We start from the raw sequence: 24989 nt of genomic DNA, 5'->3' as shown, positions 1-24989 counted from the left end.
CTAGCTACTGCCTCTCTGGGAGATGGATTATTTGCACCGAGGGGAGAGAACCCCTCCTGTCAGTGTAGGCAGTGCAACTGCATCGCTGCAGCATTTTAAGAGTAGATGAGCCCTGAGATATTCTGCTTCCTTCCCCAGACCTGAAAAGCTCTCCGTAGCTCAAAAGCTCATACCTTCCACCTACAGAAGTTGGTCCAATAAAAGATATTACCTCATCCACCTTTTCTTTCTCATATCCTGGGACCAACACAGCTACAGCAACACTGCCAACACAGAGTTGAATGTAATGCCTTGCTTCACTCAGCCAATGATCTAATTTGTCCCTTCTGCCCTTTCAGGTCTATGAATCCTTGGTCTCCATAATTTTCCACAAGAAGTTTTCAACAACACTCAGTGAAACTTGACACTTGATCAGTAGTGTGAAGTTATTTAAAATGGAGCCTAAAGGTAGAGGACACAGCTACCCTACCAAAGCTGCTACTTTTTGTTTGGGGTCCATTTACCAATCTCTCCAGACCCTTACCATTCTCTTGAGTAGTTTGGTTGATTTCCAGGTCCCCCCATGGCTGCCACACCACGTCCGCCTTATGCTTGTCAGCTGATGCCAAAGATCTGTCTTGGAGCACAGGGATTTCTGCTTGAAACCGGGATCCCACGTTGATTCGCCTGGGAAATGGAGAACAAATAATGACAATGACCACCTCAAAATATCTAGAAGGCACCTATCTTCTAAAAACACAATCGATCCCAAAGAGATTAAAACATAGGCCACGTGATAGCCATAAGGCAAGAACAACATTCAGTAACTAGTACTACTTGAGTCAAACCTAAGACGGTGAACTAGAGGCGAAAGGCTCTGTGCCCTATCACCAATTTCTAGTGTTGTTTTATTAATTATGTTGTTCTATTTAACGAGAGGGTCCCTTAGAACTGCTGAACTTCAACTCAGTCTCTAATCTGAGGTCTGATTACTTACAAAGCACCCAGCTCTAATACAAATCAAGACCATTCAAGCAGTGTATTAGGTTCTAGTAGTTTTCCCTTGGTTCTCCTAGCTGATCAATGTACAGGACAGAAGCGGTGCTACCCAGACTTGAAGTCAACAGAGAGATTTGATTACAGGAGGAAAGGAGAAGAAAATCCACAACCAGCCCCATTGAGCACAACTACACACTGTACTATTTCATGAGTCCAAATATGAGCACAACCTTTGACTACCCTCTTTCCTACTTCATATCTCTGCCATCATTTGACTTACTGAGCAGCATTAACAGATGCTGAGATAGAGTGAGCAACTGAACCACAAACAGGCAACTCAAAACAAAGTATAGAGTAAGTATGAACTATGGTCACGTGCTGGCAGACCCAAGAATAAAAATTAGTAGATCACACTAAAAATATCTTTTCTACAGAATAAAAATGACTCCTGTCATCTTTTCCTCCTTTTTTTAAAAATTAGTTCCAAGAAAGGATTTAGAATTAGAATCACATTATCAGGCATACACAGATCTGCCATCTGCAGGGAGGTGAGGTGAGGCTGAATGTCACAGCACAGGCGGTTACAGTGCTCAAGAAATCTGTTTCCAAGAAAAGCTATTATGCTGCAAAAGAATTTATTTCAGAGATGGGATGAATAACGCTCTGTTAGTCTAAAGACCAATTACATTACTACTTGCAACAGTTATTGATAATGCCCAGTGCCCTGAGCGTGTAAACACTTATGCACATACTAGCTTAACTTCAGTGGAACTTCTCAGGGTTGTAAACACGACTGGGCCAAGTAGAAAAGTTAAGCATGTGTGTTTTTGCAGAATTGGGGCCCCAAGAAAGATTGCAAGATAGATCCTTGCATCCCACTCCTTGAAATGGAATTGTCCCCATTACCTGCTCTATCAAGCCATGCAGGTCATGAGGAGGGGTAAGGCAGGTAAGTGGAATTAGCACTGGAAAGGGAACTCATGAAGACATTGATACAGAAGATAAATGTTAAGTGTGACAAGTTACCTTATACGAAACCATGAAAATGTTAAACTGCAATTTTGATATATTTAGATAATCTGATCAGTTTTAAAGGGGGACTACATCGGGCCAAGAACAGATTAGAAAAAAGAAAAAAAAAGTTTGGGGGCCCAGGAGAACGAAAAAGCATCAAGAACACCCTCAATGGGTAATATTGCTGGAAAAAAACAAGTCACTACATACCCACAATGAAGATCTCAAATCTACCTTTCAGAGGCTGATTTGCAGATATGGACCTAACTGAACCAGAGGGCCCCACACCACAATGCCCTATGATGCCAAACATTTTACAAGTAGGCACAGAAAATAACCATTACTTTTAGTCTTCAACCTGACCTTTCCAATGCTTGTTCCGCTTAAAACAAAAGCGCAAGAAATTTTTGGCCATAAAAGCTTAAGCAAAATGATGAATCTGACTGCAACCCGAAACCTCCAAAGATAAAGTTTCACAAATTCCAATGAAGGATCACATACTTTGCTGGCACAATTCTACTGATTTAATAAATTACACCAAACTGAGAATTTGACCCAAATTACATATTTTGTGACTCAAAGGCCATGATCTAGATAAAGAAATTGATCTCTTGATGACAATAGTGGTCAACACCAGGTTCCATTGCATTGGTGTGAAACAATTTAACAAGTGATTAACAACAAAATGGTTGAAGAAAGCATGACAGGGGCTACGTTTACACTACGGAGCCTATGCCCTAGTGTTGATGCAGCATACACCAACAGGAACATCACTGTCTCAATAGCTATGTCGACTTCTGTCACCACAGCTATGCCTATGCTGGTGGTTTAATCAGCATAGCTATGACGGTCAGGAGTGTGTTTTTTCACACTCCTGACTAACATAGTTATGCTGATATAAGTTTTAAGTGTAGACCAAGCCCCATATTGGATGGAATTTGCAAAGGTGCTGAAAATGTTTCCATCTCATGTACAACAGTAGTTAAACCATTTTCAGCACCAGTTGCTATAAGTTCTAGAATCACCAGATAGTAGCAAGATAAAGTAGGGAGAAAATGATTAATGCAATTTATATTTTTAGGTTTAAAGGCTCCCCTTTGTTTTGCTAACTCAGTTACCATTACTGAAAAGAAAAGAAAAGAAAAGAAAAGAAAAGAAAAGAAAAGAAAAGAAAAGAAAAGAAAAGAAAAGAAAAGAAAAGAAAAGAAAAGAAAAGAAAAGAAAAGAAAAGAAAAGAAAAGAAAAGAAAAGAAAAGAAAAGAAAAGAAAAGAAAAGAAAAGAAAAGAAAAGAAAAGAAAAGAAAAGAAAAGAAAAGAAAAGAAAAGAAAAGAAAAGAAAAGAAAAGAAAAGAAAAGAAAAGAAAAGAAAAGAAAAGAAAAGAAAAGAAAAGAAAAGAAAAGAAAAGAAAAGAAAAGAAAAGAAAAGAAAAGAAAAGAAAAGAAAAGAAAAGAAAAGAAAAGAAAAGAAAAGAAAAGAAAAGAAAAGAAAAGAAAAGAAAAGAAAAGAAAAGAAAAGAAAAGAAAAGAAAAGAAAAGAAAAGAAAAGAAAAGAAAAGAAAAGAAAAGAAAAGAAAAGAAAAGAAAAAAGAACCCTATGAATTTGTTCCTGAAGCTGGTTACATTCTGAAAATTAACTATGTTTGTCCATTCTGTGCTTTGCCTTCCCTTTAAGAAGCAATATTTCCTAACTCTAGTAAACAACATGCATAATAATGTTTACGCATGGCGGAATGACATAGTGACCCTATCACCTTTAGTTAACTACAGTAGTTCAAATTCAGCCCAGCAACTAAACAGTAGTGATGGAAAATAGTTACCACTGTGGCAACTGTTCAGTGGACCATAAGAAATTATATTTAGTGCGTGGATCATCAATAGATTTACTCTGCCTCAATTTTAAAAAAAGAAAACCCTACACTTTTAATAAAAAGACACTGATAGGAGTGAGTTTGAACGTTTCTAAAAGATAAACCAACAAAAGGGGACCCTGCAGCACTTTCTTATCCTCCTAAATCTGTAAGCCGTGTAAGGAATACATGCTTGCCATCAAGCAAGGAGATGGATTTTGTATGACTGTATTGATACTTACGGTTCAATGCTGACTGGGGTGGCCTCCCCCATTACTGAAAGGATGGGAGGCGTGACTTCTGAACTATCTGTAAGACAAGCAACAGACTTGCTCAAAACTCATCAATTTTATGTTTGGGCCAGATGTGGAAGTGTGTGAACACATCGGACCACAGACTTTCCATCACCCAAAACAGGCACTCAACTTCTAAAGAACAGTAAGCTGAAGAGGGATTTTTGAATTTTCACCCACCATTTCATTCTGGTCCACCATTTTCATTATAGTAACCCATCCCTTAAAGCAAACTCTTTCTCATACTTCAGCTAAACTAATCCCATGCTTGAGAGAACAACTAACTCTTTCAAGACTAAATCTTTTCTTTAGGAAGTTAGTAGTGGGTGCAGGAGATCAATGGTGTACATCTCCAAATATGGCAGCATCACTTCTGCTACATTCTACTTCCCAGAGTCTCCCAACAGGAAGCTCCACATCCAGCTATCCATAACTGTCTAAGAGAGCCATAATTTCCTTCATGTTGGCACTCAGCCTCCCACTCCCAACAAGACAAAGAAAGGAACTTACTAGATCTCAGCAGAGTTCTGTGAGTACTTTTAGGGGTCATTGGAGGTGGAATTGAGAGACCACTAGCAGAGAGAATAGCATTGAAATACAGCCCAGATCCTTCTCTCACTGGGCTGAGAATCGGTGGAGGTGTGTAAGGAGGAGGCTCAAAGTTCCTATCTGAAGGGTGATCTGCAAGGCGCACAGGTGAGCGTAAGTGGCTCTGATATGGAGTGATGTTGGAATAGACTGGAGGGACAATGAAGGTGCCTGCTTTTGGTGGTATGAAGAGTGGCTCAGGTCTTGGGCGCTGCTTTGGTTTCCGGGAAAAGCCCTCTGATTCTTCCTTTGGAACAGCATCTTCATGCTACAAAAAGAAATATCTTTTTAATACAAACTTCTAAACCAGGGGTTCTCAAAATGTGGGTCACAATCTCATTTTGATGGGGTCATTAGGGCAGAAAGCCCCAGCCCAGAGGTCCACAGGCAAAGGGAAGCTGAAGACCCAGCCAGCCTGCCCACCTCTCCGCAGGTGACTGTGGGCTGAAGCACTGAAAAACCAACAAACGAATACAGGTCAGGTCTCGCTGTTAAAGATTACCTCCGTCTTTCCCTCAGCCACACAGAGCCCCACTTCAAGGATTTGTGTTCATCAATGCAAGCTCACCCCTCCCATTAGGTGCATACTTATTTTTTAACTACTGGATATAAAGATTGTCTTGTGATTGTATTGTGCATTAAAATATTTAGTGGCTACGTTTTGTTAATACGGCCTTGTAATGCATTTTTTTATTTAAAATACTAACTATTCTGAGTAACACAGGGTACAGGGATCGTGCAGTAATTTTTCTTGTCAGAAGCGGGTCGCGGAGCAATGAAGTTTGAGAAACGGTGATCTAAACATAAATTGTATTTTAATGATGCCTTCAGATTGTTTAAAAAATTTCAGTGAGATGACATGCTCAGTGCACTGCAGGATAGGAGCTGCTTAAGAGGCACTGCATGCAGCCCTAATGGGGGGGGGGGGGGGGGCGCGCAACTATTATTCAGTGATAACACTTCTGGTAGATTATAAAGTTGCGTTTACAGGCTCCAGACAGAGGTCCAGTCTGACGCTGGGTTAGAAAGATGGTCATGAAGAGGGAAGATGGGATTTTAACAGAACCACAGGGTGAGAGGAGGAATGAGTCATTTTGAATGATAGAACAGAGGAAAATCCAAGGGTCTTTTCTCAAAAGTCTGCAGCTACTTAGAAACTATATCCTATTTGTCATCTCTCCAGCCAGCAAAATTATCCACTATAATCCTCTATCTCAATCTCTCTCTTCTGGCTAGATGCAATATTAAAATAAATAAATAAAAAGTAGATATTGAGGGAACCCCATCAATGGATTCTTATAACATCCTGGTAGCCAGGTGAACAAAGGTCCAGTCTGGGACTTAGAACCCAAAAATAGGCACATAGTTTTACAACTCAAAGTTACCTGTGCATAAATGGTAAAAATGCCATTTAGCAGAGCTATGCTCTAAGTAAGGGAAGATCACTTGAATAGAGCAAGCTTCCAACAGCAAACACATTATTTACTCAGAGACACATCGTTTACCTTCATTTCCTCTAACCTCCAGACTTTTTGTGGGCACAGATTAGCCATCAGATGGCAGGGGTGCACATAAAAAAATCCAACCCTCTACATACAGGACTCAGATATGGTCTCTGGATCAAATTCAGCCAAAAGATCAGGTGCCCCTTTTAAGTTTAGGAGACTCAAACTACTCATTCACAATTAAAAGTTGTTTCAACAGAAAGGATGAAGCTGGGCACATAGATCCAGCAGACTTCAGTCTCCCTAGGTCTATTAACGTGACCATACCTGGACTGAGGTTTCCATGTTGGAGCTGCGATTGGACCTTCTTCGGGTGACTATCACAGAGGGTTTGCGTTCAGAAAGACCTCGATCATTTGCCAGCACCCTCTGGAGTTTCCCTTCCTCACCCTTTTCCTTCCCAATAGCTTGCAAGTCGAATTTCTTCACTGGCACAGACACAGGCATGATTAGAGGAACAAGACTGCTATCTTCCCGGGGTCTCTTGGAGGCTTGTGGAGAACTGGCAAATTCCAAAACACTTTTGGCTGCTGAAGGTGCTGCAGCCACCACATTCTTCTTCTCTTCTGAAGTATCCAATTCCTGAAGACAAGAAGAAAAAAATCCCACATGCACCTTAAAAGTTTTAAATCACCCACCTTTTAATCAGACAATATGTCACTTTCAATCTAAATCTCTTATTTCAGGGTTCCATGGTATTCTCAACATATCATTCTCTTAGCTGGAAAGTACTCAGAACTACAATACCTGGGGAAAAGGATCCTTTATCTGAACTATCTTCCAAAGTTGGCAAAACTACTTTAGAATTGTCCCATTTATTTCAACTGGCGTTAGAAACAGTATCTACTACTCTCTTGATCCTTCATTCCCACATTCATAGTTTTACATTTTGTTTTCCAGATTGACTTATGCCCTGCACATAACTTCCCCGATACTTCCCCGATACTTCCCCATAAGTACATGGGGAAGTATTTTCATTATTTTGGGAACATCTGTACATTGCAGTTCCAAGTGTCTGACTTTTGATCCAAATTGCTGAACTGTAATATACCTGCTTTCCCTGGTTCTCCCTCTTCTTTGAGAACTCACATAATTGAATTTCTTGACCAAAGAACTAAACTGACTTTTGTACTATACTTTATCCAGTGGAAATGTACCTGAATAAATAAATGAATAAATAAACCTCTTTCATCAGCTCTGTGGTCTTCTACCCTTCTTATATATGTTCTTTGCATAAGCTACAACAATCAGGTAGGTGCTTTTTGGATTTGTGCTCAGTAGATTTTCTGATCAGTGGAAATGAGTCAACAATGGAAGCAGCATCTTATATTGTGGGACAGAAAACCACTGGACTAAGGAGAGCGGGGGAGCAGACCACACTCCCACAAACAAACATATGCCTTCTCTCTCTCACATGCATCCACCCACTGATCCACTGTAGTTAACCCCTTAAAAATGTAGGGTTCATTAGCCCCAGACTGACAGCTTTGAAAAATCTCATCTTGAATGTATAAAATTATCTAGAAGAGTGGGGTGTACAGAATCCCTTCCATTTGGGCCACTGTGGAATCAAACCCTTTTCACTGCTCATTGGGAAGAACAGACAGAATCGGTCATAAATATTGCTCTCTTTTGTCCTCAAGTTGCTAACCAAGGCAATATGCAGAGGTGAAATTTCTTGTTTCAACGGTCAAATTCTATTTGATCTCCCCAAGCCTTTTCTTAAGTACACAACCAGATCTCTCTAACTGCACTCACCATGCTGGTGATCAGATTGCGTGTAATGCAGCTCTATTTGGATAAGTATAAGCATATTGTGGGTGGGAGGGCAATAGATAAGCAAGAGTACATATTTCACATTGCTAACTACTCCCCAGTTTTCTACCAAGCGTGCTAACAAGTAACTTCCTCAATAGGAATGGTGCAGCAAGGAAAAGGTGATCATGTTAACAAGGTCGATTAACTAACTGATGAAGGTTTTTGTTGGTCTTCTGTGGAACAGATTTAGCAGCGTGTGTGCACTTCCTCTGACTGCTTACAAAAACTGAATAAACTACACATCCATGTATAGAGTGGATAGGCTAAGCAACCACTGAGCAAGCAGGAGATTAAGGGGTGGGGAGGAAAATGGCAAAAAGGAAATGTTTTTATTTTCCTTGTCACGGTTCTCCAATACACCGCTGCAAAGACAGTTCTATATCCTGAAATCCATGCTTTGTTCCCCACCACCTCCACCCCATTCAGCAATGAAGTCTTCAGAGAAAAGGATTAATAGATTCTAGGACTGGAAGGGACCTCGAGAGGTCAATCAAGTCCAGTCCCCTGCCCTCATGGCAGGACCAAATACTGTCTAGACCATTCCTGATAGACATTTATCTAACCTACTCTTAAATATCTCCAGAGATGGAGATTCCACAACCTCCCTAGGCAATTTATTCCAGTGTTTAACCACTCTGACAGTTAGGAACTTTTTCCTAATGTCCAACCTAAACCTCCCTTGCTGCAGTTTAAGCCCATTGCTTCTTGTTCTATCCTTAGAGACTAAGGTGAACAAGCTTTGTCCCTCCTCCTTATGACACCCTTTCAGATACCTGAAAACTGATATGTCCCCTCTCAGTCTTCTCTTTTTCAAACTAAACAAACCCAATTCTTTCAGTCTTCCTTCATAGGTCATGTTCTCAAGACCTTTAATCATTCTTGTTGCTCTTCTCTGGACCCTCTCCAATTTCTCCACATCTTTCTTGAAATGCAGTGCCCAAAACTGGACACAATACTCCAGTTGAGGCCTAACCAGCGCAGAGTAGAGCGGAAGAATGACTTCTCGTGTCTTGCTCACAACACACCTGTTAATACATCCCAGAAGCACATTTGCTTTTTTTGCAACAGCATCACACTGTTGACTCATATTTAGCTTGTGGTCCACTATACCCCCTAGATCCCTTTCTGCCGTACTCCTTCCTAGACAGTCTCTTCCCATTCTGTATGTGTGAAACTGATTTTTCCTTCCTAAGTGGAGCACTTTGCATTTGTCTTTATTAAACTTCATCCTGTTTACCTCAGGATTTCTCCAAATTTCTCCAATTTGTCCAGATCATTTTGAATTATGATCTTTTACCTTCCCATGTGAGGGATTCACTGTAAGACCAGTCTAAGCAAGCTTGGAAGAGAACATAGCTCCCAGTTATGCCCCTTAGTTCTTGGCCTCCTATTTCCTCATCTCACCATGTGACATGATACTATGCCGCTTATGGCTATGGAACACTAGAGGGAGCAATGGAGTGATTGCTCTTATCTCTTATTCACCAAGAGATAGCGTGTCTTCCCCAACAAGTCCTATAAAGACTCCTACAGGCCTTTGCCCTATAGGTTAGCCAGATTTCTTCAGGGCTGTCTCAATTTGGAATTTTAAAAATTTATTTCATTTTTTTTAAAATATTTTTAAATGATTTGTTAAAGATGTCATCCTTCATGTTTGACTGTGAGGATTAGTCAAGGGAGGCAGATTTTAAGAAAGAGGTCAGGTGAAACAAGCCATAAGAAACCAAGCCAAGTAGATTTACACCTGTTATTCTAAATTCTTGATCAGCTTGAATAGCTAGCTATATTTTATTTTGAGGGCCTGGGTTAGGAGTTTTATTCAATACCAGTGGAGTAAATTACACTGCTCAGGTAACCGCACTGCACTCTGAGGAGATCACTCTCATACATGTAAGAGTTTCTGTAACCGGGTCCCGTCCCGCACCCCGCTACCATTCCGGAGCTGACTCTGCAGTAGTATACTCGGTCTCTCTTCGATTAGGTCAAGTATCAGGAGGTAGCGTGCTAGTCTGTACTCGCAAAAACAACAAAGGAGTCCGGTGGCACCTTAAAGACTAACGGATTTATTTGAGCATAAGCTTTTGTGGGCAAAAAAAAAACATCCGAAGTGGGTTTTTTACCCACGAAAGCTTATGCCCAAATAAATCTGTTACTCTTTAAGGTGCCACCGGACTCCTTGTGGTTTTCGATTAGGTTGACTTCCCTCACGTTTTTTCTCTGAGAGATGTATTTTTAGGATGTGATATGGTACGGGGGCTATTTTAGAAATGCTGTTATGGTCAGGATGTATCCCCTTACCTTGTCATTTTGAAGAGAAGCCAGCTCAACAGCCTTTTGTGCCAGAGTTAGCAGGTTGGCCTCTTGAGAAACACACCGTTTTCTTCGGGTGCTCTGGATCACACCACCTCTCACCCCCACAAAGTCATTAGTTCTCTGAGTGCTTTCTTCGGTCATTGCCACTTGCTTCTCCCCATCTCTGCTATTATAGGACGTGGCCGGCCTCTCTGTGTCAGGCTGGTTCAACTCGTTACTACTCAGGGTCTCCTTTTGTCCTAGGTGTGTTCTCGTGGGCTGTTGATAGCTACCCTTGTTGTGGCCCAGAGCTTCAGTCTCATGCTGAAACTGGAGTCCTTGCTGCTGTGGTTGCCAGTGATGCAGGAACAGATTGCTAGCTTGTTCCTCTACTGGTTTAGAAGCCAATATTTCTCCTGAAGAAGCGGATGGCAAAATGCCTTCCTTGGAGAGTCTCCTTGATCTCCTAGGAAAGGGTATCTGGGTCTGAGGTAGCACAGTCTGTTGGTTTTGCTCTGTTAGGGCTTTCAAGAGTTCCTGGTTCCTCTCCGGTTGCTGGTACTGGTGGGCCACCATATGATGCTGGGGTGCTGTTGCTGCCACATGGGGCTGTGCTATAGAAGCAGCTTGCTGGAGGTTGAAGGCTTGCGCGGTGGCCTGTTGCTGCTGTTGTGGGTAGAAGTTTTCAAACAGTTGCAGCTGAGGAAGAGACTGTTGTTTCTGCTGGGTAGTAAAGACTGGATTGGAGGAAGCTGGGGCTTGTTGAAAGACATGTAACAATTCAGGAAGGCCTTGCTTCTGGCCTTGGTGACCGAATGCAAGTTGGAAAGGCTGTAAAGGTAGAGTCTGATTCTGCTGTTGCTGCTTCTGCATCTGGTGATACGAATTCATTTGAGCTTGCTGCCTGATTAGTGCTTGTTGTTCCAGCTGACGCTTCTGGGCCATCATCTGCTGAACAGCAGCATCTCCATATATTTCTAGCTGCTGCACCTCCATTTCTTTTTCCTGGCTTCTTTTCAGAGCTTCAGGATGGCCATAGAAACTTGGGGCACTGGCATTGTGGTGGACCCCTTTCTGACTGCCCCCATAGACCACACCGTGGTTCCATGCCGCAGGTGAAGGCTGCCAACTGGAATCAATCCTCTCAGGCAACCTGTTCCCCATCAATGAGTTCTGCCATTTGACAGCAGCCAGCTGCTGAGACATCATCATGGAATCCCCCCGATCTTGAGTATAAACAACAGAGTTCATCAAGGCAACATTGTTGGGAGCACCAGTTAAACCCCCTGCTTTAGAAAGCTCCATAGTTTGTGAAGCAGGTATTTCCCCTCCATGTCCATAGTACTGTCCTTCCTTCAGCTGCTGTTGCAGTTCTTTCGATGGCACAGCTACATCCTGCTCATTAAAATATGCAATCCGTTTCCCAGCCCTCTTGTTTGAAGACTTTTGTTGAGCCTGAAGATTCATGGTTCAGTCTATTCCCAGTTACACACACAGATTTACAACCCGCCCATCTCAGAGACTGGGGGAAGAAAAGACACCAAACAGTTCACTTTCCCATCCAGTTCCAGTTTCGTAAAAGTCCAGATGGAAGTGCCTCCACCTCCTTTTCCTCTGTGCGCCTTTCCCTTTCTTCTTTCTGCTCTTCTTCTCTGCAGTTCAGAGGATGCTGGAGTCCACTTGATCACAATGCCTGAAACAGAGAATGAGCATCAATGAGTCACCAGTAAGGAGCACAAAATAGCAATAGGACATCAGATGGCATATACACCCTCAGAATCAGCAAACAGTAAGGTGTGTGCCTGTCTCTCCTTCCAAAAAAATCATGACCAGGAAAATCTTGCCCGTGGGGAATGGAGTGGAGGAAGATAATTTATTTATCCTACTCAAAAAGAAATAAAAAATATCAGAGTACTTTTGCACAACAAGAACAGCAGTTGCAAACAGCACTTCTGATTTCAATAATGAACACTTTAGCTCAGGAGTGCCCCAACTTACAGCACGCAGGCCGCACAGCGCCCACCACAACATTTCATAAGGCCCGCGTCCTGCTTCAACACAATATACTATCGGCCAATTCATCAGTGTTTTGTCGTCATGTTTACATCATTTTAGTTTATCCAAGTGTATAAATAGACAATACTGTACTTAGAAACAAACTATCTAAATACACATGAAACAAAATGAACTTAAAATATAAATCAAAACAGGTGACTTTTAAAATATGTAGGATCTGTTTGGCCCACACAAGATTGCGTTTAGGTTTATGTGGCCCTCCTGTGTAAGATGATCGGGCACCACTGCTTTAGCCCACTCTGAAGCCTTTTCTGTTTAACATTCCCACCTTCCTCCCATCAAGCCATTGATTTTTATTTAATTTCTTTCTTGTGAGCTGATCGATCTGCTTTTAATTCAAACCCTGAAAAAATAACAATGACTTGCTAAAACTAAAAAAGGCAAACAATTTAAATTATCTCAGGATTCCCAAATTTCCTCTCTGAGATAGTTTAAAAAAAAAAAAAAACACCACCAAAATCTTCAGCTGAACATAAAGGAAAGGTGCTCCATTCAACAATGGGAGAGGAAGGGAACTAGCCAGTAGGTGTATTGTGGAGAAATTATCTTGCTTCTGCAGCAGCCTATCAGCCAACAAATCCCTTAACAGTTCACTACAGGCAGGACCTGCCCAACCTGCTGTACTCTCAATGTCTTTTGCAGCAGTTGGAAGTTGCTATTTCTGCTAAGGGATTTCACACTGAATAGTGGTTCATGAAGAGTCTGGAGGCACCTTTAACGATCTTCAGACTAAATATCTGTCAGTGTACAACAGGAAAAGAAGGTCCCTCAAGCACATGAATACACATAATCAAGGATGAAAAGCCATAATAAAGGAAGCCATCTTCTATGGCACATACTCCAGAACGCTCATGGACTGGCACATTCTCTTAAAATGTGTGCTATTAATGACCTTAAGCCTTGGATAAGAATCTTATTATTATCTTAAACTTAAATACATAGAAATACCAGCTCCCAAGTAATGAGGCTATCCCAAACCTAGATATCATGCCATGTCATCAGTATTCTCATAGACTCATCCAGTAAGTCACATTTTACAGAAGAATTATTTCTGAAATGTTTTATATTTAAAATAATAAATAATAATAATACTATTTGTATCTATCCACCTACAAAGCCAGTCTCTCTTAGCGAACAATCTAACTGTTCAGACCTCAGATGGAGAGAAAATGCTAATAAAATGTTATAATCTCTAAAATGATCTAGAGCAAGTTAATAAAGCCATGATTCCAAGATAAAAAAAACCTTGGGGCCTACCAGGACAAGAAGTGCCATAGATCCCATTGGAAAGGTAGGAATCTTCACATTCCAATAAGAAATAGCAACCATTTCTAGCTCTCACTAGTCCAAGACTTTTTGATGGGGTGGGGAATGGACAGGAAGGCAGGGAAGAGATGAGGAAATTCTGCATTTGGAAGGGAAAAGAAGAACAGTTATGGCTAATGGTGTAAACATTAAAAAAAAAAAATTAAAGTATTTAAAATGGCAGCTGTTTGAAACTTAGTTTTGGAATTTTACTAGTAGTTCTGGGAAGATGGGATTAGTGGGCAAAATGCGAGAGGCAGTGAAAGATGCTCGAAAAAACCTATTGTGTGGATATTACTACTACATATGGGATATGATGGTGCTTTTACTGTATTTCTTTTTTTTTTTAAATTATTATACACACTATTTTTATAAATGATTCTTATCTACCCTGTATTTTTAAATGATTTAAATCAGATTTTAAATTTAAATATTTCCTTTTTAAAAATAAACCTGTTAAAATTAAATTAGAATTCATGACTACCTATATGAGGTCTAAATTTACTATCATTTATTAAAATAATTTTAATAAATTAAAAATAAGCAGAATCAATGAGCCCACCTCAAATTTAGTAATGAATTAATAAGAAAGGACTTAAAATCTGCATTTTTATACATAAAATCAGAGGAAAGCATTTAACTTTTGAGGACAAGCTTTATAAATATGGTATATAATATGTCATATACTACATTAGATAGGTACATTATCTTCAGTCTTTACAACTGGAGTCAGTGTTGTTATTTACTTTTTCCCAAAGGTCAGTATTTTCAGTTGCTTAATGGAAAATATAATAGCTTAAATAAATACTCGGTCATTATTTATTTTAAATAGAAGGAAGAGGCCCCAGGAAGAGGGTAAATTTGGACCATATCCTTTATGTATGCTCAGTCTATTTGCAGGATGATGGGGACTCCACCTGCTTATACAGTCTACATCACACAAACACCAGTGAACAACATATGGCCAACTCACTGTTTGCACAGGACACGTAAGCATACAGAACCCAAGTCCTAGATTCCAGTTCAGCCCCTCATTCCTGACCTGTGCTGCAGAGGTTGATCTGCGTTTAACAGTTTTGAGGACAAATACATGAAGTCTCTTGGGGGTAGAAACATTTATTTGCAGTTGCTCTTTACATTTCCTCACCTCCTTCCCATTGTGAAAAGTCTGAATGACAGCCCACAAACGGACTCTATTATCTGGCTTGCACAGTGACCACAACCTTCCTTTTACTATCAAAGAGAAATGAATGATGATTGCAGCAAGTTGAGAACTGTGCTCAGTGTGGTGGATTTTTTGTTTGTTTGGTTTGGGGCATTGCTAAAATAAGATTCACCAAAGTTCAAAGCTCCCACCTGTGGAGCTGAATTGGTTGTAGAAACAGTGAGGAAGAGCAGGAAGCACAGATGCAGACTAGGAGGCCACAATTCCCATAAAATAATGAGAATGGAAAAAAAAGTACAGAGGGCTTGGGAGAAGGGAGAAAACACCATTGAAGAGTTTGTTTCTTCACTAATGCTTCCACGCTCAATAATATTTAACATTTAAATGGTGTATTTCATCCCAGAGAATCACAAAGCGCTTTACAAACCAACACACAATTTATACTCCATCCAGGATCACGTCAACCACTACAGAAAAGCAGCCTTCTTTGAGATGGCAAGGAAGCAAATGACACACACACACATCGTGCCGTGTAAGGGAATTCTTGAGCAAGGAAAACAAGGCCATTTCTTATGGAGTCTGCCATGGGATTTTTAAAACCCACACAGAGCAGACAAGACATTTTTATTATTATTAATTAAAGACCCCCAACAACAAGGTGCAATAAAATATTTTATATATTAAAAACGGACGTTAAACTGGATGTTCCCCTTTGCCCAAGGTCCTGTAACCTGAATCTCCTCAAACTTCACATGACTGCAGAGTAGATTTTAAAACTGGGAAGGGGGGAGGCAGGCACAGGATTTATGCAACTTCTACCTTCAATCTAGACCAAGCTTGGCTTCCCTGCAAGTGGAATCACGGCTTGCTGTTTCAGTGAGAACTGACTCACTTCCTCTGCCTGTTTTACTGCTGTTCTCTTCCCTCCTCCTACTCCTTCACCCTGGCCATAAGCAATGGAACTCTGCCACCTAGTATGACAGAGGCCAGGGCGTTCCTTCCTTCACCTAGCACAAACTCTCTCAGCTCATTTTCCAATCCCCTTTGGACAGCACGAAAATAACTCCAAAAGAAATGAGAGACACAGGAGATGGAAAAATTCTCTTTTTAAAATCCTATCAACACACAATGTAACTAGCCAAACGTGTTCAGTGAAACCCTGAAAATCCACATCCCACAAGATAAGAGATGCTTTAAAATGGAACCCAGGCTGCAAACATGAACACTCTTGGACAAAAGTAATAAATGTACATTGCTTAAGAGTATTAGTGTTATTTTTCCCCTTTGTTTTCTGCAGAATTGCTACAAATTAGCAGCACTGTTTAACTACAGTGTGTAAGGTTATACAAATAATAGTGCCTTATGATACTACTATACTTTCCAGAGCAATTGCAAAATATTTGTTTGGGGGGAAAAAAATCAATTCCTTTGCAGTTTTCCTTCCTTTGTCCTTTTTGAATTCCTATAGTACTGACTATTCAAATCTAGCATATTGTTATCTGTATGAATTCATCTAAAACTTTAGCAGTTTCCTGTCCTCTTGCTAATGTTCAACAGACTGTTCTCAAACCAGATACCTGCCTCCCCTACTTGTTCACTGGTTTAGAATCTCTTGTAGAATTTCTCTCTCTGAATTGCACTTACTTTAGTTAGAACATCTAGAAAACCCTTCCTATTTCTTTTTCACCTGCTTCAGAAACCATCTATCAAGTGTATTAGTTATTTTTAAGCAATAAATGAAGAAAATCCTTCAGATCTCAGGTTCTCTCTTACAACATGATCAAGGCATGAGATTTTAAAAGATTTGTTGCTGACTGCAACACATTTCAAAGCGAGGATCTCAATCTTGGAAGGCGAAGGGGGTGTTGCAGTGAAAGAGAGAGGGGGGAAAAAAACCAAACACCATTGCTCTGCTTTGCATCATCTTCCCAATGATTCCTCCAATCATGCAATACAGTGAAGTGAGAAACCAGAGGAAATATAGCTGGCTAAAACCCAATCCAGAGGGAATATTGATGTGCAAGTCTTTTTTTGGAGACAGATAAAAATTTGTTCTCACCCAACACTGAAGGTATCGGACTTAAATATAGTCAGGTTGTACTCTGGGTTCCATTCAGCTCCTCATCACTCCTAAAGGCCCTGAAAGCTGCAATGATCAGAAATGCCCTATACCTTCTTAAACTAGCCAAACATCTACTAATTAACTTCTACCACAAACCCAAGGGGCCACCTGGAACATCACATCCTCCTCAGCAGGGTCAACCAGAGGAAACACATCCACTCCACTGGTCCACACTCTGCATAACTGCCAGTCAAATTTTGCTTTCAGTTCAAGATCCTTGGCCTTTTCCAAGCCCTGTATGCATAACACACCCCAGATTATCTCACGGACTGTCTCTCCCTCCACCTTGCTCTCTTGACCCAGGCTTGTGTTAGTATGCCCAGTTTGGGACAGTTGCCCTGCAGTCATTGTTCAACTAAGAAAGACTCCTCAAGTCCCACTTTGCTGGAGGCTCCCAAGGGTGGGAATATATACTGATAGTACTCAAAATAGAAAGACTTATTTGGTATTGGAGCTCTTTGAATAGATCACTTCAGATACACAATCCCAACCCTCCATCCCCCTTTCTTTGGAGTCTATATTAGAGACTATATTTTGAGAAAGTGGTAGGAATTGAGGGCTTGCAGGGCCCTTATAAAGGGTTGCATTGCTCAGGTTACAGTTTCCTCTTTTCCTGCTGGGAATTAGCATGCCTTGTCTAAGGTGCTCTAAAAACTTGGCAGTAAGAGATTGGAGTTCTCAGTGAAGCACAAAACAGTACCACCAAGGCAGCTTTCCATTTGCGAGTCTGAACCTTAAACATTCTGAGTTTACACATCTCCTGTGCCTTGGAGGCAGCCATAAGGAACACTACCCATGAGCGGACAGACAAGGAAAGACTGTTTAAGTTACATCTTCCCAAAAGAAAGTTGACCCTGTACTTACAAAGTGTGGCTCCAATCTGCATCTACCATACAAACGCATTTAGTATAGTGGCCCATATGCAGACACAGGGTAAGGCCTGGTAATGAGACCTTCAAAAATAGTGGTCTCAGATAAACAAAAAAGACCTCTATTAACGTACATGGTAACTCTCCAACTCTCTACTTGCCCAGGCCTTGGCTTTTGTTTTTCCATTATTAGACGAGGCCCTAGTGTATGCAGAAAGTAATAGTATGTGGTCTGGAGATGTACTTAGCTGGAAAAGAGAAGCAACAAACATGAAAATGCTAATATAACAATTATGAAAGAAGGTCAAAGGTGACCGGTAAAAGGGAAAAAAGGGACTTATGTCTTTGTATTGTTCAAAGAGGGCTTGAAAGGTTGTCAGAAGAGTACACACACACACACACACAGGTATATATAAGAAATTTAGGTCTTGTCTACTTTGGAAGACCATGGTGACTGGAAAACTAGTGAAGTTACAACATCACAAAAATCAAAAGACTGAAACTGAGTTATTAAGAAAGGAAGGGAATTGTTAAATTATTAAAAAACCAAAAAGTTTTAAATAAAGACAGACATACTTGGGAGAAAGAAATCTATTTGCTAAAGATTAAACACCCTGCACCTTCAATTAAGGTATGAGAGCTCACAAATCACATTCAAGATTCCTCCAGGAAAAAAACAACAACAAAGAATTAGATTTTATATTCCTAACATTTCTGAAGTTAAAAACAAACAATACATAAATAAACCTTACAGGCCTTTTTCTACACACAGTAAAGCAGCACAAAAGATCCCTTGCAGACCATCTTTAAAATAATAATAATAATAATAATAATCTATAGCTTAAGATGAAGCAGGTCTATTCAGACTGTAGCATCATTGCTCCCAACTGACAGCTTCCACTGCTGAGCTCTGTTGCCCCAATGACTAAGCAGGCTCCCCTCCCTGATGTCTGGGGATGACCTCATATCATCATCATGTCAGTTTAAAAAAAAAAAAAATTTAACATTTCTACACAAGAGTCATCCTGCAGTTGCATTAGGACAGGTTTCTGCAACATATTGTTAAGTGTACTACTCCTCTGAGCAGCAGCATAGAACGCCTCTGGCTGGTAACTGCTGTGACATACAGCAGTGGTTCTCAAACTAGGGTCACCACTTGTTCAGGGAAAGCCCCTGGCGGGACGGGACGGTTTGTTAACCTGCTGCATCTGCAGGTTTGGCCGATCGCAGCTCCCAGTGGCCGCATGGCGGCTGCGGGAAGCGGCGGCCAGTACGTTCCTCGGCCCGCGCCACTTCCTGCAGCTCCCATTGGCCTGGAACGACAAACCACGGCCACTGGGAGCTGCGATCGGCCGAACCTGTGAACGCGGCAGGTAAACAAACCTACTCGGCCCGCCAGCGGCTTTCCCTGAACAAGCGGCGGCCGTAGTTTGAGAACCACTGGCATACAGCATATGCAGGAACCAGCCCCCATGCCATGCTCCCTTACCCCTCAGTGTCTGAGAGTGCTATGTGGTACTGTTTGTACAAAGGATGGAGAAAAGGCAGGATTTAAAGTTAGTGAAATTAAGTCAAAGACTGTCAGCTCCTGACACATCTGGGTCAACTATTCCACATACTAGCGGCCCCTCCAGGTGAAAAATACCCTTCACAAAGCTTTTCTTCAGAGGACTTCTTTTCTATAACACGTTAGTCTTGTACTTCTCATTATACTTTTATTAGTATTTTAAACTTCTAACGCATTTTTCTTGCTACAGGATCCCCCCACCAAGGAACTGTGCACTATATAAACACATAGCACCAGTGAAACACTGCAACTTTTGGAGTGGAGGGCAGTAAACAACCAGGATACAGCACAGTACTGGGGACAGGGAAGAATTTTAGTCAAGGACTGTCCATCAACTCATTGTGAGCTGCATTCCTCCCTCCCTCCCATACCCAAAATACAAGGACAAAGAATATCCTAGGCACACTTTGAAGAAGAGCTCAAGAACCCCCTGTACCTGATATGGGCAGAAAGGACAGAGAGGAAGGTTATGTGATCAAACAACAAAATACATAACCAGTTAGCTAAGAGGGGATAATTTAGCTTCTGTCACTTGGTAAATAATTGTGTTGTTCTACCAGTAGCGGGACAATAGACAAGCATAAGAGGGAAAAACTAAGATTGACATAGAATTACAAAATATTTCTAGACCTTAACATTTAGATTTTTTTTAAACTACAACCTTATTATTTAATGTCCATATTTTTATCCTAATTAAAAGGCTTTTTCACAATTTTCTTCTTTAAATGCACACCATTCTAATAATAGTATTTCACATGAATAGACCTTTATTTCCAACATGAATTCTATTTTGGAAGATTTTGCCTGGAAATTTACTATTGCACTCGGTTCTTTATTTAAAATACTGTTTTCCATTTAACAATCTCTCTCTCTACCATTTAATATGCCAAGTTCCTGACCTCACATTTTGTAATGACATGAAACTCTATTCTCCAGATCTTCTGTTGAAAGCCTCCCTGCAGTTTTATGGTTTTCTCACTTTCACCTGCTGTTCCACCCGTATTTGGCATCATAAGGAAATTTAAATTCTATGCATTATTGATCCACTTTAAGATGTTTTGCATACAACTATTAGATCAGTGGTTTTCAAACTTTTTAGGCTACATACCCCTTTCTAAATAATGTAGTCTACTGCAGTGGTCCTCAAACTAGGGCCTCAACTTGTTTAGGGAAAGCCTGTGGCTGGCCGGGCCGGTTTGTTTACCTGCCGCGTCTGCAGGTTTGGCCAATCGCAGCTCCCAGTGGCTGCAATTTGCTACTCCAAGCCAATGGGAGCTGCGGGAAGCGGCGCAGGCCGAGGGACATACTGTCCAACTCTCCCTTCACCCCCTCATTGGCCTGGAGCGGCGAACCGCGGCCATTGGGAGCTGCGATCAGCCAAACCTGCGGATGTGGTAGGTAAACAAACCAGCCCTGCCCACCAGGGGCTTTCCCTGAACAAGCGGCAGCCCTAGTTTGTGAACCACTGGTCTACTGCATACACCCATCTGAGATAGGGTCATAATATACCTATGAAAAAAAGGTCTAACACGATCCATTGTCTGCCATTACAGGATTTTTCTCACGTACCCCCGACAACAGCTAGTGTACCTCTAGAGGTATGTGTACCCAGTTTGAAAACGACTGTATTAGATAGAAGGCCCCAATACTGAGCTATGAGATGCTGTGTGGCTTCTCCTCAGAAAAGTGGATGAAGTATAGGGTGCAGAAAATTACAATAAATAGTAGTAGGTCGTCCTCTATTTCACCAAGCTCCTCCATTTTACAAATTATTTCATGCAATACTTCATCAAAAGCCTTGCTAGGATCTAGCTAAAATGCTTCCATTGCCTTATCCACATCAATTTTCTTTGTCAGACCCTTAAAGAAACTCTATCAGATTAGTCTGATGAGATTGGTTTCTCATTAAATCCCCTTGCTGCAGCTGCTGAGCTTACTGCTCTCCTCTTTAAGAAGTTCAATTTCTTTGTCTCTAGTGAATGAATCTAAAAATTGTTCCTGGAATCAAAATCAGGCTACACAGTTCTCTGCTTCCCTTCTAAGACAGAACAGTTGCCTCAGATTCAACCTTTCTCCAGCCTTAATAATTAGCACTTCAAAGTGCTTTTTATTAGGGGATCTCAAGGCATTTATGACATGTGGGTAAAGTATCATGACCCACATTCTACTGGATGAGAAACTAAAGACAGAGGAGTTAAGAGAGATCAGGGGCAGAATCATGAACAGTACAAAGTCCTGACTATTAATCCCCTGCTCTATATACTATAAAACACTCCCTAAATTTACATACATAGATAAGTATTGAAATAACTCTAAAAGACAATAAAAACTATGTGATTTTTATTTAAGTCACTTTTATAGAATCACAGAAATATAGGGCTGGAAGGGACCTTGAGAAGTTATCTAGTCCAGCTCCCTGCACTGAGGCAGGACCATATAAATCCAGACCGTCCCTGACAGCGTTCATCGAACCTGTTCTTAAAAACCTCCAATGACAGGGATTCCATGACCTCCCTTGGAAGCCTATTCCAGAGCTTTTAGTTGCAAAGTTTCTCCCAATATCTAACTTAAATCTCCCTTTCTGCAGATTAAGTCCATTACTTCTTGTCCTACCTTTTGTGGACATGGAGAAAAACTGATCACCGTCCTCTTTATAACAGCTCTTAATATAGGTGAAGAGAGTTATTAGATCCTCCCTCCTCCCCCCAAGTCTTCTTTTCTCAAGACTAAACAACATGTCCAGCTTTTTTTGTTTTTTTGGTTTTTTTTAAACCTTTCCTCATAGGTAGGGTTTTCCCAAACCTTTTAGCATTTTTGTTGCTCTTCTCTGGACTCTCTCCAATTTGTTCCCATCTTTCCTAAAGTGAGGCACCCAGAACTGGACACTATTCCAATTGAGGCCTCACCTGCGCCCAGTAAAGTGGAACAATTATCTCCTGGGTCATATGTATGACACTCCAGTTAATACACCCCAGCTGTAGAATATCGTATAGCTGAGCAATGAGCCTTGAGTGATGGGGGTGGGGCTGTTTACACAAAGCAGATAAAAGTAGCCTATGTTGGTGTTGAAGGGGAATAATAGACTTTAATGCCTCTGACATACAGAGAAAATGGATTGATCCAGGAGCCAACAACAAAAAAGCCACAATACAGTTCATATCCATTGCCTACCGATTGCGCTCCATGCCACTATGTGGAAGACAAAAGGTCAGTTATTTGGTTCAGCTCTCTCCTTTCATGGTCCAGAACCACAAGCATCTGTGGGAACGCAGTAGGAGAGAAAGAGAAGAGGGAATTTTTGTATTTGCTGTTCCCCCTAGCCAGCAAAAGAAATGTAGTTATTTCTGAAAGGAGATCCTTCCAGTCCTCAGGTGCAAAGTTTGTGGCTATGATGTAGGATACCAAGGACTAGGAAGAAAAGCAAGGGAAGACATGACATTCTAAGAGCTCCTACGTGAGAATAAATTAACTCTGAGGGGGTGGGACACACAGACAATACCTGTCAAACTACCAGCTGCAAAGGTGAAGGGAACAAGGTCAACTCCATAAACACACAAGCAGAGTGAAAGAAAAATAATTAAATTTTCCCATTTTGAAGTGGGAATGATTCCCTCATCCATCAACACGATAGTGAGTGTAGATGCAAAATGTGGCACACTGGTGTTAATTCAATAGCTTTTCATCATTGGAGACTTAGGATAGGTCATAAGCAGAAAAAATGTTCTCATCTCAGCCAGCTGGAGGTTTATCATCATTAAATCACCATCTATTGCGACATACTTGATAAGAAGTGATGAAGGCAGGCATGGGAACAATGAACTCTGCAGAGCTTATGGCATAGCCTCTGCATACGTTACACCGAGCCATGAAATCATGGTCTCACAATCACTAAAATTCTACTCCAAAAACCTCACACATTTTCGAGTGTTTTCTTGCAAGTAGTCGGTCAACACCAACAGAATTCCTGCAGACTGAACACACCCAGCCTTTCCTCCTACTCACTACCCTCAGACTCCTGAAAGCAGGAAGGACAGCAACACAGCATTCTTTCATATCAGGAAGAGGAGAGGGAAAAATAAACAATCATTGTAAGCTGTGTAAAGTGATCTGGAAGCGAACTGGGTCTATCTTATCCACCCAGCGGGTGGAGCAACAAGACTTGCCGGGGTGATCAGGCACTGAAAATCATACCCTTGTTCAGAAAGCAAAAGAAATTAAATCCTGCACTAAATTATGCCAGCCTCCCAAATGCCTCCTCTCACCTTACCGGAGGCAGCAAAACCTTTCCAACAAATATTTAAAAGGCTTCGGTCTAAAGAGATATGTTGTTCAGGTGCCCAGTGCAACGAAGTAGAGACAACCTAAACTCAACATGAAAAAGAGACACTGACTGGCAGAATTGCTTCTAGCTTTTTAAGGACCCATTATAGATAAAATACACAGGAGTAGTGTAGGCCTATGGCTGCCATTCCTGACTGAACAGAATAATTTAGGCAACTGCATTAGGTGAGAGTCCTGGAAATCAATAAGGCATTTTGAAAGACAGAGATCAAAGAGAGCCCCGTTGAGAAAATACTGCAGAGCACAGAAGGAACTCTCCAGTGCTTGGATATGTTTGGAGGATGACGGTGTAAGGGGAAACAGTTTATGAGAGACAGGCAATATCAAAGGGGAGGAATTAGCATCCAGGAAATGTAACCGCTGTATATAAAGGCTACATGGTGCTATACCCAAGGTTGCTTTTCATGTACCTGACACATCCTTACTGAAGAAAGTAACAATGCAGTAACTTCTCAAGCAGCCAGAACAGCCACCTGGTGCACCTATTTAAAGATACTATTACCACCCTTCTCATTTCTCCAATCTCACTCACAGTCCGGTAATAAATCAATAAAACCCCATTAAGCAGATGTACCAATCAGGGTCTTTAGAGTGATGTTCAGCAGCTCTGTGATGGCAGACAGAGTGAGCAGAAAGCTATCATACAGCAATCTACCTACCCATTTGATATAGGATCTTCAGAAAATCAGAGATTTAAACATCAAGAATATTGCTATAAATGACCAAAACAAAAAATGAAAGTGAATTTCAATGGAGAATTACCGTTTTGAAACAGGAAGTAAAAAAGTGATAAAAAAAAATCAATGCAAAAGAAAAATAAGGACCAAGGATAAACTTCACTTTGACGAACATGACTCATAATATGGAGAAATTAATATCCTTCTTATTTCTCTTGTTTACATCACATCACGACCCCTAACTTTTGCCCCCTACCAGCAAATGGTGGTGGTGAAGAGAAAGGAAGGAATTATAAAACACCTGTTTTAATTAGGCTGGTTTCTTTTGTTTACATGCAGATTTTTTTTTTTAAATCACAATTCCACCCAAACATGCACTCCAACTGTCATTTTGGCCTATCATTTCACTTTATGAATATGCTTTTATTTACCCATTAACTTCACTGACATCTTCCTCATTCCTTCCAAATACTTGGATACATTCTAGCAAAGGGCATGTTATAAAGAGAGAATGCCTGATGGGGTTGGAGGG

General features: G+C 40.9%; 1 protein-coding gene across 3 annotated transcripts in view; it reads right to left on the bottom strand.

The window, feature by feature from the left end:
• MIDEAS (mitotic deacetylase associated SANT domain protein) overlaps positions 1 to 24989 on the bottom strand; it is an 86005-nt gene that overhangs the window by 16095 nt on the left and 44921 nt on the right. For 2 of the 3 annotated variants that reach the window (XM_034769217.1, XM_034769218.1), the window contains 5 exons: positions 10342 to 12028; positions 6493 to 6807; positions 4643 to 4988; positions 4082 to 4148; positions 524 to 666 (listed from right to left, as the gene is read on the bottom strand). In XM_034769217.1, the coding sequence (XP_034625108.1) occupies positions 524 to 666; positions 4082 to 4148; positions 4643 to 4988; positions 6493 to 6807; positions 10342 to 11802 (2332 nt within the window). In that variant the 5' untranslated portion in view covers positions 11803 to 12028. The remainder of the gene's footprint in view (positions 1 to 523; positions 667 to 4081; positions 4149 to 4642; positions 4989 to 6492; positions 6808 to 10341; positions 12029 to 24989) is intronic. The other variant, XM_034769219.1, reaches the window with a different exon arrangement.

Source organism: Trachemys scripta, chromosome 4, assembly GCF_013100865.1.
Source record: "Trachemys scripta elegans isolate TJP31775 chromosome 4, CAS_Tse_1.0, whole genome shotgun sequence".
NCBI lineage: Eukaryota > Metazoa > Chordata > Testudines > Emydidae > Trachemys > Trachemys scripta.
The sequence above is the reverse complement of the archived record's forward strand: the minus strand, read 5'-3'. Positions and strand labels throughout refer to the sequence as shown.